This window comes from Nannobrachium achirus (assembly GCF_963921795.1).
Source record: "Nannobrachium achirus genome assembly, chromosome: 24".
In the NCBI taxonomy this organism is placed as follows: domain Eukaryota; kingdom Metazoa; phylum Chordata; class Actinopteri; order Myctophiformes; family Myctophidae; genus Nannobrachium; species Nannobrachium achirus.
The window spans coordinates 43394101-43409690 of record NC_137831.1 but is presented as its reverse complement, the minus strand read 5'-3'; the positions used below and the strand labels follow the sequence as shown (position 1 = coordinate 43409690).

At 43.1% G+C, this 15590-nt stretch overlaps 3 protein-coding genes across 3 annotated transcripts in view; all 3 read right to left on the bottom strand.

Moving 5' to 3' along the window:
* The window catches only part of LOC308280549 (uncharacterized protein), a 35993-nt gene that overhangs the window by 15732 nt on the left and 4671 nt on the right, over nucleotides 1–15590 (bottom strand). The window lies entirely within an intron of this gene.
* Nucleotides 1618–9958, bottom strand: LOC308309360 (uncharacterized protein; the record flags this gene model as incomplete). Its single annotated transcript, XM_080754909.1, has 8 exons — nucleotides 1618–2855; nucleotides 3566–3640; nucleotides 3888–4082; nucleotides 5674–6060; nucleotides 7555–7629; nucleotides 8668–8862; nucleotides 9624–9847; nucleotides 9951–9958. 8 exons carry the CDS (start codon nucleotides 9956–9958, stop codon nucleotides 1618–1620), a joined length of 2397 nt encoding a protein of 798 aa, XP_080611035.1.
* LOC308309359 (zinc finger protein 654-like) overlaps nucleotides 13925–15590 on the bottom strand; it is a gene marked incomplete at its 5' end in the record, with an annotated part of 5079 nt that continues 3413 nt past the window's right edge. Inside the window, one exon of the mRNA XM_080754908.1 lies at nucleotides 13925–14025. Within this exon, the coding sequence (XP_080611034.1) occupies nucleotides 13945–14025 (81 nt within the window). The 3' untranslated portion in view covers nucleotides 13925–13944. The remainder of the gene's footprint in view (nucleotides 14026–15590) is intronic.

The following is a 15590-nucleotide window of genomic DNA, read 5'->3' as shown; positions in this document are numbered from 1 at the left end:
TCCAGGGGTTTAAAAATACATTTGGTATCATTTTAAACTTGTACAAAGTTAGTTTCAGTCAGTTCTAACCAAAATGGCTATTATCTTGTTTTCCTCGCAACATAATCGCTAAAATATGCTATGAATATAAGGTGCTGGGAATAGGAATATAATGTAGAGATGCCTCGGATAAAAAATAAAAAATAAATAGAAAGTTTGGGAACCCCTGATATAGGCTATACACTCTCTGGGCCCACCCCCCAAAAAAACCTTTGATGCAGCGTAGTGAAATAGTTTGTTTGCTATGTCCATCTTTTAGTCATTGAGCATTTAAATGGGGATTGGGTAAATAAGGGGGACCAAAACAAATTATTTTGCAAATGTGACTCGCGTCACGCACGGCAACCACACCACCAAAATTAGTCAGTGTATTGCCACCATCTACTGGAATGTGAATTTGTGATACAGCATTTTAACAGTGCTAACTTGTCCATCCAATGATCCAAATAAATCGATTGAATACTTGATTTATTTTAACAGAAATGCAAACAGCACGGGTACAGTCATACATTTGGGCTAAAAAGGAGAAAACAAAAGTATTGGTTCCATTGTGGTCCCATCACAGCCCAAGCTGAGACTGTTCTCTGAATATCAATACCATTCAACCACCAACATTGTTATTTCAATTAACATCCAACCGTTCTGGTGTGGTTGTTGTGCGAAATAAACAAAAAAAACAAAGTGCTTAACAATGTGCTTTGCATGTGTAGCTTTTAGATTGTCAACAAACCATCAAGAAACAAAAGGTTCAACAGTGAAAAATGAAATTTATTCTGGTACCCATGTGAATTTGTTCTTACATACTACATCAGGCTAGTCTCAATTGCAACTTAAAAGTGCTATCTGTTTGTATTAAATTACGTTGAACTCACCAACATTGCAGCTATACGAAAAGCTTGAATTATCCTCTATCTGCAAAGTGATTGTTTCATAAAAACCCACCAATGCATAGACATGTTATGAGCTACTTTTGTCAAGAAATTCCACTTAGGTGATAAGTGTTGGAGTTTGGAAGTGCTTGTGGGAAATAATAACTCAAAAGTTCCTGTGTACCACCAGTTTGTAAAAGGCAAATAATGCAGTTATTGAAGGCGAGCGCTTCCAAAGTTGAACAAAAATAAATCACCTGCATGGAATTTATTGACACAAAGCAGCTCAGAACATGTCTACGGTGGGTTTTTTATGAAACAAACACTTTGCAGATAGAAAGAGGATAATTCAAGCTTTTGTACACCTGCAATGTTGGTGAGTTTGACGTCGTTTAATACAATCAGATAGCACTTTTCTGTTGAGATGAATGAGCTGCCAATGGTGGTGTTAAAACTCAAGATTCAACCCAATAAAAAAAAATCGAGAGCTGCAATTTGCGGCTAACATACAAATGGGCCTAACAGAGAACAGAAAAATTAACACACACCCATATTAGGCATACCATAAAACGTACTGACAGTGGTTTGCTTTTGGATGGCAGTATGTATTTTGACCCTCAGGAATGATGGTCCACTGAACGTGGTCCTGTAGTTTGCCTCATGGCTTTTACCCCTCTTAGCTGAAAATAACCAATTTTCATCTACAAGCTCACAACGCATCATCTGTGTCACGGTCACTAATCTCAATGATCTCATCCTCCACCAATGCATTATGAGCATCATCTGTACCATGGTCATTAATCTCACCATCCACCAATGCACCATGGGGATAATGTGTGCCATCAACAGATTCAACGCCAATCTCACCATTCACCAATGCATCATGGGCATAATCTGTGCCATGGTCACTAATCTCACATTTGTCATCCTCACCGCGAGCTTGTCGAATATCTGCCATTTCCTGCGAAAGACACCACTGCTCGTGATCCCTCAGATAGCGTCTCTCACCGAAACGCTTGCCACACTCTTGACAGCCGTATGGTTTCTCTCCCGTGTGGACGCGCTGGTGTTTCCTCAGACTGTCTTTCCGAGTGAAATTGTTGCCACACACTTTACAGCGGAAACGCTTTTCTCCGGTGTGGGTTAGAAGGTGTTTCGCCAGAGAGTCTTTCCGAGGGAAATTCTTGCCACATACATCACAGCCGAAAGGCCGGTCTCCACTGTGGACGCGGTGGTGATCCTCCAGATGAACCAACCTGACAAAACATTTGCCACACACATTACAACGGAAAGGCCGACCTCCAGTGTGGAAACGCTGATGTTCCTCCAAATGACTTGACTGACTAAAACCCTTGTTACACTGGAAAGGTTTTACACCAGCGTGCATATCCTGCCGAGATTCACTCACGCGCGTGAGTCTATGGCAATCCTGGTGATTCCTCAGGTACTGTGCGGTACCAAAGCTCTTGTCACACTCTTCGCAGTGGAAAGGTTTCATTCCGGTGTGGAGAGCTTGGTGATTTCTCAGAACACCTAACGTGCTGAAACTCATATCACACAGTTCACAGTTGTGGCGTTTCTTTCCAGTGCAAAGATGTTCTTTTGGCTGAGTAAACCGTTGATGACTGTGAGGTATCGGTTGGTCTGTCTCTCCTTGTTTCTGGTTGGCTGCAGAGCTGATGCAAGGAGGGTCTCCAGGGACCGAGGTAGATGGAGGGGACTTGTCGCCCAATGTTCCAACAGGAACGGAAGGAACTAAGTCTAAGTGAGCCGTGCTGAGGATTTTCTGACAAGCGACTGAGGGGATCTGTCCATTCAGTTGGAAGTAAATGTCCTTGTGGCGAAACCTCATGTGTCTAAGAAGGAACTTCTGAGATGTGAAGGAGAACAGACACTCTGTACAGGCGAAGAACGGAGTCTGGGAAGTTTGGAGTTGGGACGTCACTCCTGATAGCGAGAGGGAGGCATGGAGAATGTTATACAGATACAATGTACTGCTTATGTAGAAGTACAAATCTATAATAGACTGAAAAGTTCTAGTTGAGTACAACAATATTGCATACAGTAGTACTATTTATGGTAGCAGTGTAATAATCACTATTAACCAGTGGTTCTCAACATGTGGTCCGGACCATGAGGATATTGCAAGTTGTCCCTCAAATAATTGGCAAAACACTTTTAATGATAATATATGATCACGAGTAAGACTCCCTAATCGGGAGATAAGCGACCGTCAAGTCGCAGCGTGATTTGAGGGCAAAATATGTGGGAGTAGTGTCCAAAAATGTATAAAAAAATCGTCCTGAATTGGCGCTAAATGGGATAGATCCATGTTGATGAGATGAGTGTAGAGCAAATGTGTACCGCTTTGCGTGATTTTAGGGCAGATTTGTAGGAGCAGTGTACAAAAATGTGTTTAGCAAGAATCGGCCTCATGGTCGCGCTATAAGAGCGCCATGTGAGAATTGATGGGTTGTGGTTTGGCAGGCAAGGAGAGTGTGTGCAAAATTTGGCATGGATCGGGGCAACGGTTGCGGAGATATGAGCAAAACTGTGACGTGTGACAGACGGACAGCTGGTCGAGGTTTTGATAGTACTACTATAGCAGCGTAGCATTGGCAGAGAGACACTCCTCATCTTCCTCCTGAGTTCCTCACCTGGATGAGGGGAGGCGTCTCTCCCCTGACCAGTCCCGTCTCTCCTCATAAGTTCTGGTGCTGCAGACTTCAGATCTAACATGATGGGGGAGGCAAAGACAGAGCAACAGAAAGGTAAGCAGAGAGAAACAGATGAAAGGGAAGACAGAACGGGACAGGCCCAAATATTCCTGTAACCAACATTATCAATATAAACTAACTGTATGTACTATACATTATGTTTTTATTGTATTTCTTAACAATCTTAACAGCATGGGTATGTGATAAACAGATTGTTGCCCAGATATGGCGAGGGTTGACATGCCAGTCCTCGGTTATTTACCATTAGAGTTTGCTTGTGGCGTCAGTGTCTCCGTTTGCTTGTACTCTGGTTCAGAATCCTGGTCAGAGTGGGCAGTAAGACTGTGAGGTATTGGTTGATCTGTGTCTCCTTGTTTCTGGTCGGCTGCAGAGCTGATGCAAGGAGGGTCGCCAGGGACCGAGGTAGATGGAGGGGACTTGTCGCCCAATCTCACTCCTGATGCAGGGAGAGAAATAAAATGATAAACTTAACCCATTTAGAACGGGTACACATTATTGTGTATCATTATTTTATGCTTTAACTATTGAAAAATAGCAGATATACAAGATTCACAATGCTGCAAGGTTGTAGATCTATTTTGGAAAAATTGTGAAAATTTGAATTTTGACCCGATTCTATGAGTGTCTTTTGAAAAGTTTTTTGAAAAAACCTATGTTTCTATGTCAGCAATCTGGCTAGCCATCGTCAAAGAAAAGGTCCTTTTTTCACTTAACTGGAGCTCAGTTAGTCTGTTCTTGAGAGACTACTATGCCAGTGGTTCTCAAACCTTTTCATGTGAAGGACCCCCAAACTGATATTTATTTGGCCACAGACCCCCATCTCAAAATATATAGTTCCATGGACCACCCCCAGAAGCAAAATTCGAGTTACAAACGTTCGCTTTAAAAATACATATTATATTCAAAGATTTGCACACATTTTCACAACTTTTTCAAAAAATAGCAGATCTACAAGCTCACAGCGCGGCACTCGGTGCCGCGCTGTGAGCTTGTATATCTGCTATTTTTCAATAGTTAAAGCATTCAATAATTGTAGGCCTAAAGGACAACTTTGGTTTTTTTACAACAAGGGTTCATATTTTAGATTGTAATTAGCGAAAAGAAAAGGTGAGTGTTAAAATGTTTTCATTTGCTTCGTTCTATCGTTTTATCGCGTTTACCGTGCTAAAATGTGGGGCATGTGTACGCATGGGGGCATGCGTAAGTGGCTAAATATGTCTTTTTAGACACAATAAGCCAGCAGTTTCTTTATTGCTATTTACAGTAACACTACTAGTCCCCATAAGTCACATCTAACCATGAAAGGTTGTGTTCCATCTTGGGAATTGGCTTATTCTGATTAAAATGACATATTTAGCCACTTGTACGCATGCCCCCAGCCACTGAAATAATAATCCCTAAAACTAAAAGGTCTAAAATTATTTGAAGCTTTAACTATTAAAAAATATCAGATATACAAGTTCACAGCACGGCACCGAGTGCGGCGCTGTGAGCTTGTAGATCTGCTATTTTTGAAAAAGACATGAAAACGTGTGCAAATCTTTGAATATGTATTTTGAAAGCGAACGTTTGTAACTCAGATTTTGCTTCTGGGTGGTCCCTGGAACTAAATATTTTGAGATGGGGGTCCGTGGCCAAATAAATATCATTTTGGGGGTCCTTCACATGAAAAGGTTTGAGCACCACTGACATAGTAGTCTCTCAAGAACAGACTAACTGAGCTCCAGTTAAGTGAAAAGGACCTTTTCTTTGACGATGGCGGGCCAGATTGCGGACATAGAAACATAGGTTATTCAAAAAATCGTAGAAGGATTCAAAAGACACTTATAGAATCGGGTCAAAATTCTAATTTTCATGATTTAAAAAAAATAGCAGATCTAAAAGCTCGCTGTAAGCTTGTAGATCTGCTATTTTTCAATAGTTAAAGCATAAAATAATGATACACAAGAATGTGTACCCGTTCTAAATGGGTTAATAAAGTCTCACAGATATGGCAAGGGTTGACATGCCAGTCCTCGGTTATTTACCATTAGAGTTTGCTTGTGGTGTCAGTGTCTCAGTTTGCTTGTACTCTGGTTCAGAATCCTGGTCAGAGTGGGCAGTAAGACTGTGAGGTATCGGTTGGTCTGTGTCTCCTTGTTTCTGGTCGGCTGCAGAGCTGATGCAAGGAGGGTCGCCAGGGACCGAGGTAGATGGAGGGGACTTGTCGCCCAATGTTCCAACAGGAACGGAAGGAACTAAGTCTAAGTAAGCCGTGCTGAGGGTTTTCTGACAAGCAACTGAGGGGATCTGTCCGTTCAGTTGGAAGTAAACATCCTTGTGGCGAAACCTCATGTGTCTAAGAAGGAACTTCTGAGATGTGAAGGAGAACAGACACTCTGTACAGGCGAAGAAAGGAGTCTGGGACGTCACTCCTGGTAGCGAGAGGAAGGCAGGGAGAATGTTATACAGATACACTGGCCAAATTCCAATCTCCCCCCTAAACCCTGTTGACTGTTAACTCATGGACTTAGGTGACGTCAACATGGTAAGGGCTTGAGGGTACACCCCCCTAGTGGTGAGCAAAGGAACTTCTGTGGACTCAGCTAGAGGGTACAGCTCCAAAGGGAACGGAACAGCACTTTAGATCAGTGGTTCTCAACCTGTGGGTTGGGACCCCCTGGGGGTCCGAAAATTATTTTGAGGGGTCCCCAGATGATTATTAATGTGTGACATTGTTTTCTCAACAGTAAACAAACCAACATGAAGTTTATAGAGTGTATCTGCACATTTCTAATCTAAAGTGTCAAGGGTCCAAATATCAGAGATTGTGGAAATAGCAGATCTACATGCTCACAACACCTCGCAACGTTATGCGCTGTGAGCATGTAGATCTGCTGTTTTCCCGATAGAACTGTGTTATACAAAGCCCCCTGACAAGTTCAAATATGATTTTTTTGGGGGTTGTTGCCTGAAAAGGTTAAGAAAGAACCACTGCGTCTGCTAGATGAGTGTTTTATTCATGACACTTTACATCACATTTAAAAATCTTTACTGTCCTTATTTACAGTAATTGCTTATTATGTGATTGTTGATTATTATTATAATAGGCTAGATACATTAATCTATTCATTTTAATTACTGTTTATGGGTTATAATGTTATTCGTTTTAAATTGTATTTCCATATTCTGCATTTACCTTGCATATGTCTGATTCATGTGCCCCCTTATTTTTAACTAAATATATAGGCTATCTTCCATCCTGTCTCCCTTAGTTTGAGAACAGTGAGAAAGCACTACTGCTTGTTGACGTTCTAACCGCGATTCGTGTCTCATCTCTCCACATTAATGATTGACATTTGGAGGATCCAGCTGATTCCCCTAGTAACGCTATGAACTGTGGGTAATTCCTTTGCCAAAGGCTGCAAATGTACGGACTTAAGGAAAGTCAACAAAAAGGGGCGTTCCCGCACCCTCACGGACTTACCGATTTTACATTGGAACAACCCTCAAGCCCTTATGCCCCAACGTGAACGCGCACACTGACTTTGGCTAAGTCCGTGAGTCAGCAAGTCAACGGTTTGGAATTTGGCCAATGTACTGCTTATGTAGGAAGTACGAATCTATAACAGACTATTATGGTAGCAGTTTAATGATCACTATTAAACTGCGGTCCTCAACCGGTGGTGCGGACCATGAGGATACCGCAAGTGGGCCCTCAAATAATTGGCAAAACACTAAGATTTTATGATAATATATGATCATTAAAAAGTCATGGTATTTGAAAAGTGAGTTTTCATTGTGAAATGGATAAATATATATGTATACAATGTTAGTTCCATTGATCCAATAGAACCACTACCATTAAGTACAGAAATACTACTACTGTAGCCGTGCAGCATTGCCAGACAGACACTCATCTTCCTCACCTGGATGAAGGGAGGAGTCTCTCCCCTGACCAGTCCCGTCTCTCCTCACAAGTTCTGGTGCTGCAGACTTCAGATCTAACATGATGGGGGAGGCAAAGACGGAGCAACAGAAAGGTGAGCAGAGAGAAACGGGTGAAAGGGAAGACAGAACGGGACAGCCAAATATTCCTGTGACCTAACATTATCAATATACATTATTTTTTTTACATTACGCTATGTTTCTTTTCTTTTTTACAATTTTAACAGCATGGCTCAGGTTTATTGTCACACATATCCACAAGTACAGATACAATGAAATGCTTGTGCCAGGAGCACTCTCAGCCTTATTACACAAGAGACATGGTCACAGTGACCGACAAGAGTGTGGACCCACATACCATGCAGGCCACACAAGACAAGTACCAACAACTACAATACCATACAGCAGGGTTCCCCAAAAGGCGGCCCACGGGCCATAAGGGGGCCACTGTCTGGCCCCCACCAACCCCAGTAATAATGGTAGTATAAGAGCAGCAACAACACAGGTATATCGTCATTGTTGGGTGGAAACCTTGTATGTCCAAAACCGTTCGTTTTGTATTTATCATCTAAAAAATTTACTAAACTAGTGAAAAGAGCCGATCTATCTGCTGTTTTCACTAGTTTTGTGCGACGATCTTGTATGATGAAGCAGGGCTTTGCTTTACCAAAACACGTACACATTTGAAACTTGGAGATACGAGGTTTCTGCCCGACAGTGACGATATCTGGAGTAGCGAAAACGCCACCGTCGCCCCCTGCAATGTTGTGGCCCTCTACTTGGTACCCTAGACATAATTCGGACCTTGGGGAAAACGATTTGGGGAACCCTGCCAAACAGTGTAGAGTTTAAACATGCGTACAGTGCCCATGTTTACCAATGTTTCACTTTCATCCCTTCATTGAGCAACCTGACTGCCTGGGCAAAAAAAACTATTACTGAAACGAGTGGTGTGCGATTTGATGCGCTGATAAGGCGAGAGCAGCTCTCAGCATGTCGCCCTGGTACGGTGCCATCTTGGGCATTGGGTATGTGCTAAACAGATTATTGCCCAGATATGGCGAGGGTTGATATGCCAGTCCTCGGTTATTTACCATTAGAGTTTGCTTGTGGCGTCAGTGTCTCCGTTTGCTTGTACTCTGGTTCAGAATCCTGGTCAGAGTGGGCAGTAAGACTGTAAGGTATTGGTTGGTCTGTGTGTCCTTGTTTCTGGTCGGTTGCAGAGCTGATGCAAGGAGGGTCGCCAGGGACCGAGGTAGATGGAGGAGACTTGTCGCCCATTCTCACTCCTGATACAGAGAGGAGAAAAACAAATAGGATACACTTAAATAACACATAATGACACAATGGACTGCTTATATATAGTCAGGGTTCCCACACATTTTTACCAATTCATTTCCAAAACATTTCCAAAACTTCCAGAATATTTAATTCAATTTCCAGGACTATATAACAATAATTCAGCTAAATAACAGGTCGCTTACTCCTATGCGCAATGCCCAAAGACAGGTAGTGTATGCCAGTGGTTTTCAACCTTTTCAGGCCGTGACCCCCGAAATAATCATGTTTTAACTGGGGACCCGGCACGAGCACTAAGAGTTGAGGAATTTTGTATAACACGTTTCTATTGTGAAAATAGCAGATCTACAAGCTCACAACGCCTCGCGTTGCGAGGCGTTGTGAGCATGTAGATCGGCTATTTTCACAATTTCTGCCTCTATATATTTCACAATTTGTCCCATATTTAATTTGTCATTTCAGAGGTATTAACAAAATCAATAACCAAAGACAATGCATGCATAGCTATTTTTTTTCCAGGACCTTCCAGGACCCTTGATAAATTCCAAAACTTTTCCAGTACTGGAAAAATATCTTTCTAATTTCAAAATATTTCCAGGAATTTCATGACCGTGGGAACCCTGTATAGTAGACTGCAAAAGAAATGCAAACTGAGAAACAGATGAAAGGAAGACACCAAGACAGAACTGGACAACTGGTACTCCATAATCTGTGCCATGGTCACTAATCTCACACACGTCATCCACCTCACCGTGAGCTTGTAGAATATCCGCCATTTCCTGCGAAAGACACCACTGCTCGTGCTTCCTCAGGTAACGTCTCTCACTGAAACACCTGCCACACTCTTGACAGTCGTATGGTTTCTTTCCCGAGTGGACGCGCTGGTGTCTCCTCAGACTGTCTTTCCGGGTGAAATCCTTGCCGCACACCTTACAGCGGTATGGTTTCTCTCCGGTGTGGGAGTGCAGGTGTTTCCTCAGAGAGTCTTTCCAAGGGAAATTCTTGCCACACACATTACAGCCGAAAGGCCGTTCTCCAGTGTGGACGCGGTGGTGATCCTCCAGATGACGTAACTGACCAAAACATTTGCCACAGACGTTACAGCCGAAAGGTCTTTCTCCAGTGTGGAAAGGCTGATGTTCCTCCGGATGACGTAACTGACTAAAACCCTCGTTACACTGGAAAGGTTGTACGCCGGTGTACGTATCCTGGCAAGGTTTGACTCCAGTGTGGCAACGCTGGTGATTCTTCGTTGAGCTGATGCAAGGAGGGCCGCCAGCGACCAGGAGAGAATGAGGGGACTCGACGCCCAATGTCACTGCTGATATCAAGAGGGAGGCAGGGAGAAAAAAAAATATATGGTACACTTAAATAACACATAATGACACAATGTAATGCTTATGTACAACTACAAATCTATATATCTCTGCTTTCGGGCCGAAACCTAACTCCAAAATGATCATTTTCGGGAATATGAGTTCAAGTGGAATTAGGAGGTTTTGACCGAAGGGCTTTTTACGCCTGTTGTTTTACGTAATAATGGGTGTTCAGTAGCACATATTTATGAAAAAGAGAGAGGGTCAATCGGGTGGAGTCAGCTGGTTTGGCAGAAAGTGTGGAGTTAGGAGGTTTTGTCCCAAGCACTTCTTACTACTTTCCATTGGTTCAATATTATTTTAACCATCACTCAACTGTAAAGGTTGACCTGATTTATGCCCAAAAAAAAATCTAAAACCTCAAAAATGGAGTTAAGAGGTTTTGGCCAGACAGTGACGATATAGTAGACGATAGTAGGCCTATATATAGTGAAAAAGAAATTTAAGCAGAGAAACAGATGAAAGGGACGACAGAACGGGACAGGCCCAAGTATTCCTGTAACCAACATTATCAATATAAACTAACTGTATTAACTATATGCTGAGGGGGGCTTTTACAAATTAACAGTACTAGCCCTTACCCGTTCAAAGATATGAGCTCCAAAATGATGTGCAGTGTGTGTGTGGGTTATGGGATGTGCACTGTGCATACAGTATATGAGGGATGGAAAGTAACTTTAACTGGTGCTTGCATGATAATATGTAGGAGCATCAATGTAAGAAATACCCGTTTCGTTTAATGCCCCCCCCCCCCCGCCCGCCCGCCCGCCTGCCCGCCTGCACACACACACACACTCCCCCCCCCCCCCCCCCGTGTGTGTGTGTGTGTGTGTGTGTGTTTGTGTGTGATTGTGCATGGCCTGAACAACAGCGCCCCTCCCTTAACATGTGTGGTCACAAAAGGTACTGTAGGCTAAATAGATATAGATACACCATAAAAATGCTATTATACAGCATACGATTTGTGAAAGTGACAAACGGGCTTCACAGTTATGTCAGGTGTGTTCATATGCTAATGGTGATGCGATTTCAGATCAATTGCTCCAGCCACCGAGGAGAAACGCTGTTTCATACAGACAGACACTCACTCACTCAGACAGACATTCGCAAAATTATAGTATAGATGGGATGTGATAAACAGAGGTTGATATGCCAGTCCTCGGTTACTTACCATTAGAGTATGCTTGTGGCGCCAGTGTCTCCGTTTGCTTGTACTCTGGCTCAGAATCCTGGTCAGAGTCGCTGCTGCTGTCGTCTTTTGGGTCCCACCACGCGTCAGAATCATCAACACAGTCCTTCTCCTCCTCCTCCACCTCTTCCTCTTCCTCACTGCTGCATTGCTGCAGCGGCAGCAATGCAGCAGTGAGCAACTTGAAAGCTGTGTCTTTCAGGTTGCTCACACAGGGAGCCACCTGAAAGCTGTGTTTGGGAAGTACCACAGCTGCCGGCAGTGTCTGGGAAGGATTACCATTCACCAGAAGTGAAGAGGAGGCCTCGTGTGTTTGAGGGAGGAGTTTGGGAAGGACCACTGTCGCCGGCTTCATTTTAGCCAAGAGTGAAGCGGAGGCCTCGTCAATTTGCGGGAGTTTGTCGAGGACCACCACTGACGGCTTTATTTTAGCCTGAAGTGAAGTGGAAGCCTCGTCAATTTGCGGGAGTTTGTCAAGGACCACCACTGCCGGCTTCATTTTAGCCTGAAGTGAAGTGGAGGCCTCGTCTAAATCCTCGTGGGTTTCTGCGTTCTCCGTGAGCCGCCGCCGCTTATTCCCAGCTGGATGGGAAGCGGAAGCCTCGCCTGAATCCTCAGGAGTTTCCGAGGAGTACTCCGCGAGCCACCGCGGCTTCCTTATCGTCCGTCTTGGGGGCTTCTTTTCTGAGAACCGTGGGATAAGTCTGTGATACATTTCTTCCAGCTGCCAAAAGGACTGCCATAAAGAGGCTAATGGAGTTTCATTCGCAGCACGTGAGCCTTGTTTCGCTTTCTTCTTTACAGCATGGTCAACAGCTGAACCTGCAAAGATGCAAATATTTTGGAATGAAGTCATAAAGTGTATGTCAGGAATGCTGCAGAATGAGTGCTAAGCTCTGTATACTTGGAATTCACCCAAGGAACTTTATACATTCAGCAAAGCAAACTAAAATCTTTGACTTTGGACTTCTCCAAGCTAAAAGAGCAGTGGCATTATGCTGGAAAAGTGTTGAAGCCCCAACATTGAGGATGTGGCATAGGGAGCTCATGAACTCTATCGGGCTGGAGAGGCTAACCTATGTGGTTAGAGGTAGACAGAGTGACTTTGACCGGCTTTGGGAGACGTACATGAACGCCATGGAAACAAGAACCTAAAGGGAATGTGTGGCTAAAGAGAAAGAGAGAACGGGAGGAGGAAAGAAAAAGGAAAAGAAAAGAGAAGGATGATGTGAACAATGTCATTTGTTGGGCATTGGTGGTGGTATGTGTATGTATGTGTGAAGGTGTGTGATTATATTTATTGCGTTATGGGTAAAAAGAAAAACAGCTGAACCTGCAGCTCCAGCAGTGCTGGCCGTACCCCGCTTGGTTGCCATGTGATTCTTGTCGTTCTTCATTTTGTGCTTCTTCGCCCCTGCCTGGGGTGCCACTTCTGTTCTTTGCTGGAGGTTGCTTGAAAGGGTGCTTGAATGTAAATCGGGTTCTTCGATGCAGCAGTCAGGGACCCACTCCAAGATCTCTTCTAGGGCAGCGCTCTCCACCGTCTCGCTCATCAGATTCTTACAGTTCTCTCGCAGAGCCGTAAGGTTACAGAACTCAGGGTCAAAGTGCAAGCCCTTCTTGAGGACCTAAAGAGACAGTAAAAACAAAATATGTGTAAATTGCCAACCATCGATTGGTTCACAGGCCTAACATTATTTAACGCTTTAACCATTGAAAAATAGCAGATATACAAGCTCACAGCGCGGCACCGAGTGCCGCGCTGCGAGCTTGTAGATCTGCTATTTTTCGTGAAAATATTTGCAAATCTTTGAATATATGTATTTTTTTAAGCGAACGTTTGTAACTCAAATTTTGCTTCTGGGTGGTCCCTGGAACTACCGGTAAATATTTTGAGATAGGGGTCTGTGGCCAAATTCATGTCATTTTGGGGGTCCTTCACATGAAAAAATGTGAGAGCCACTGACATAGTAGTCTCTCAAGAACAGACTAACTGAGCTCCAGTTAAGTGAAAAGGACCTTATCTTTGACGATTGCTGACATAGAAACATAGGTTTTTTTAAAAACACGTAGAAGGATTCAAAAGACACTTACAGAATCAGGTCAAAATCATTTTTTTTCAAAAATAGCAGATCTACAAGCTCACAGCGCGGCAGTCGGTGCCACGCTGTGAGCTTGTATACCTGCTATTTTTCAATAGTTAAAGCATAAAATAATGATACACAATAATGTGTACCCGTTCTAAATGGGTAAACTGTACATGACACTGCAGAGTTAAACAAATACAATAAAATACTATCGTTTATGACGTATCCACCTGGAGCAGCTCAAAGCGAACTTGGTTGCTGACAGGGCTGTCCTCAGCATGTACTCCTGGTCAGGCTGCGTGTAGAGCTGGAAGACCATCTTGTACGCCTCCACAGTGTGCTCCAGGAAATATACCTGCAGAGCACAGGCTCTGCACGTCTCCAGGTCATTGGGAAACAGGCCGGCGAGGGTCTTGTAGATCAGGGATTTTGTGTCGACGTCACAGGACTGAAGGTCTTGGTGCACAGCTCCACACAGAACTGGATCCCATCTTCGCCCAACTACAGTAGTATTGATAAAAAGGAGATTGTTGAATATGAACATTGAACTGCTGGATTTTACAAATGAAAATATTCCACCATCATTATTGCTAAACTATTGACTGGACTGTTGGCATTTTTTTCTCAGTCTGCCTCAGTCATTATTCATTAACCCTTAAGTTCTGTTCAGATTCACTACACCTTCGTTCTGTTCGGGTCATTTTGACCCGGTGGATATTTGGTTTAAAAAAAAACAACACTAATATAAATTTTAACTTAACAAATCATCATGATACATTGACTTTGACTCAATACCAACAATTCATATGATATATTTGGTAAATGTTTGCATTTCTGCTTTGCTATCACATTAAACACTGAAAGAGCTAGGCGTTTTTACTGATTTAGCTGAAATCCATGTAAAAAAAACTACTTCATTTAATACTGGGCAATATTGCTCATGCTTATAGGAAGGCGGGGAGGGTTCGGAATGGGGCTTCGAAGGGGGGTGTTAGAAGTGGGGGTGACTGTGTGTCTGTGTTTTGGCATAATACTGTGTATTTCTGTGCTTCCGGGTCAAAATGACCCGAACAGCACTTAAGGTTCAAAAAATATGAGGGGGGTGTAGCATGGGTGTAGTGCAAAATATTTTTTTTACATTGTTCATCTCAGAAGAATCTTTAAGGCCAGTGAGTTTCAGGTGGAAACATTTTTAACTTCTACCTTTTTTTTCCAAATGAAAATGTAAAACGGGTCAAAATGACCCGAACAGCACTTAAGGGTTAACCTGATTGTTTACAGCAGGCCGTTTGATCCTGTCTAGGTGGAAACCACAAGAAGAAGCGGCGTCGCTTTGTTTTGGTTCCCCCCGTTTGTTTCCCCAATTCCTATTAAAATGCTCCAGTAGCCTAGTGTAGTCTTGCCAGTTGCTATAAGTTTGACTAAAAGATGCATATACCAAATGGTTTTTTTTTCAAAAGCCAAAACTACTCCGCATCAAGTGGTTTTATTAGGTAGGCCATAAAAGTATGTCCTTGAGCGCAGGGGAATTATTTTGGGTTCAAACTGAATCCAGTTTGATCTTTCCGGCCAAATTGTAGTCCTTTGAGGACCACAACAATGACGTGAGTGGTTTCCGCTCCCGACCGGATCAAATCTGTATTGTATGAGACAGTTTACCCAAAAAGACCATGTAAAAGGATTGTTTAATGTGAGTTCTAATATCTGAAAACTGAGGACTTTAATTCTACGAGTCTCGTCTATCTATCCTTGTGTTGCATTCAACCAAAGCAACAGTGATATGGGATTATTGCCACCACCAACAACAACAAGTTCTCTCTCTTCAACAACAAGAAAAACACCATCACGACAACAACTCTCTGGATATGAACCAATTCTGTGAAGATATGAACTATTTGCCACAATATTTGGATAGACGTCTAAGGGGGACGGGACTCCATTCAGAAACAGCCCCACTTAGAAACAAGGGCCGGGTATTCACCAGGTTAGCATTCACCAGCGCTGGCAGGTTAGTATTCACCAATGTCGTCAGGTTAAGCATTTCACCAGGTTAGCATTCAACCAGC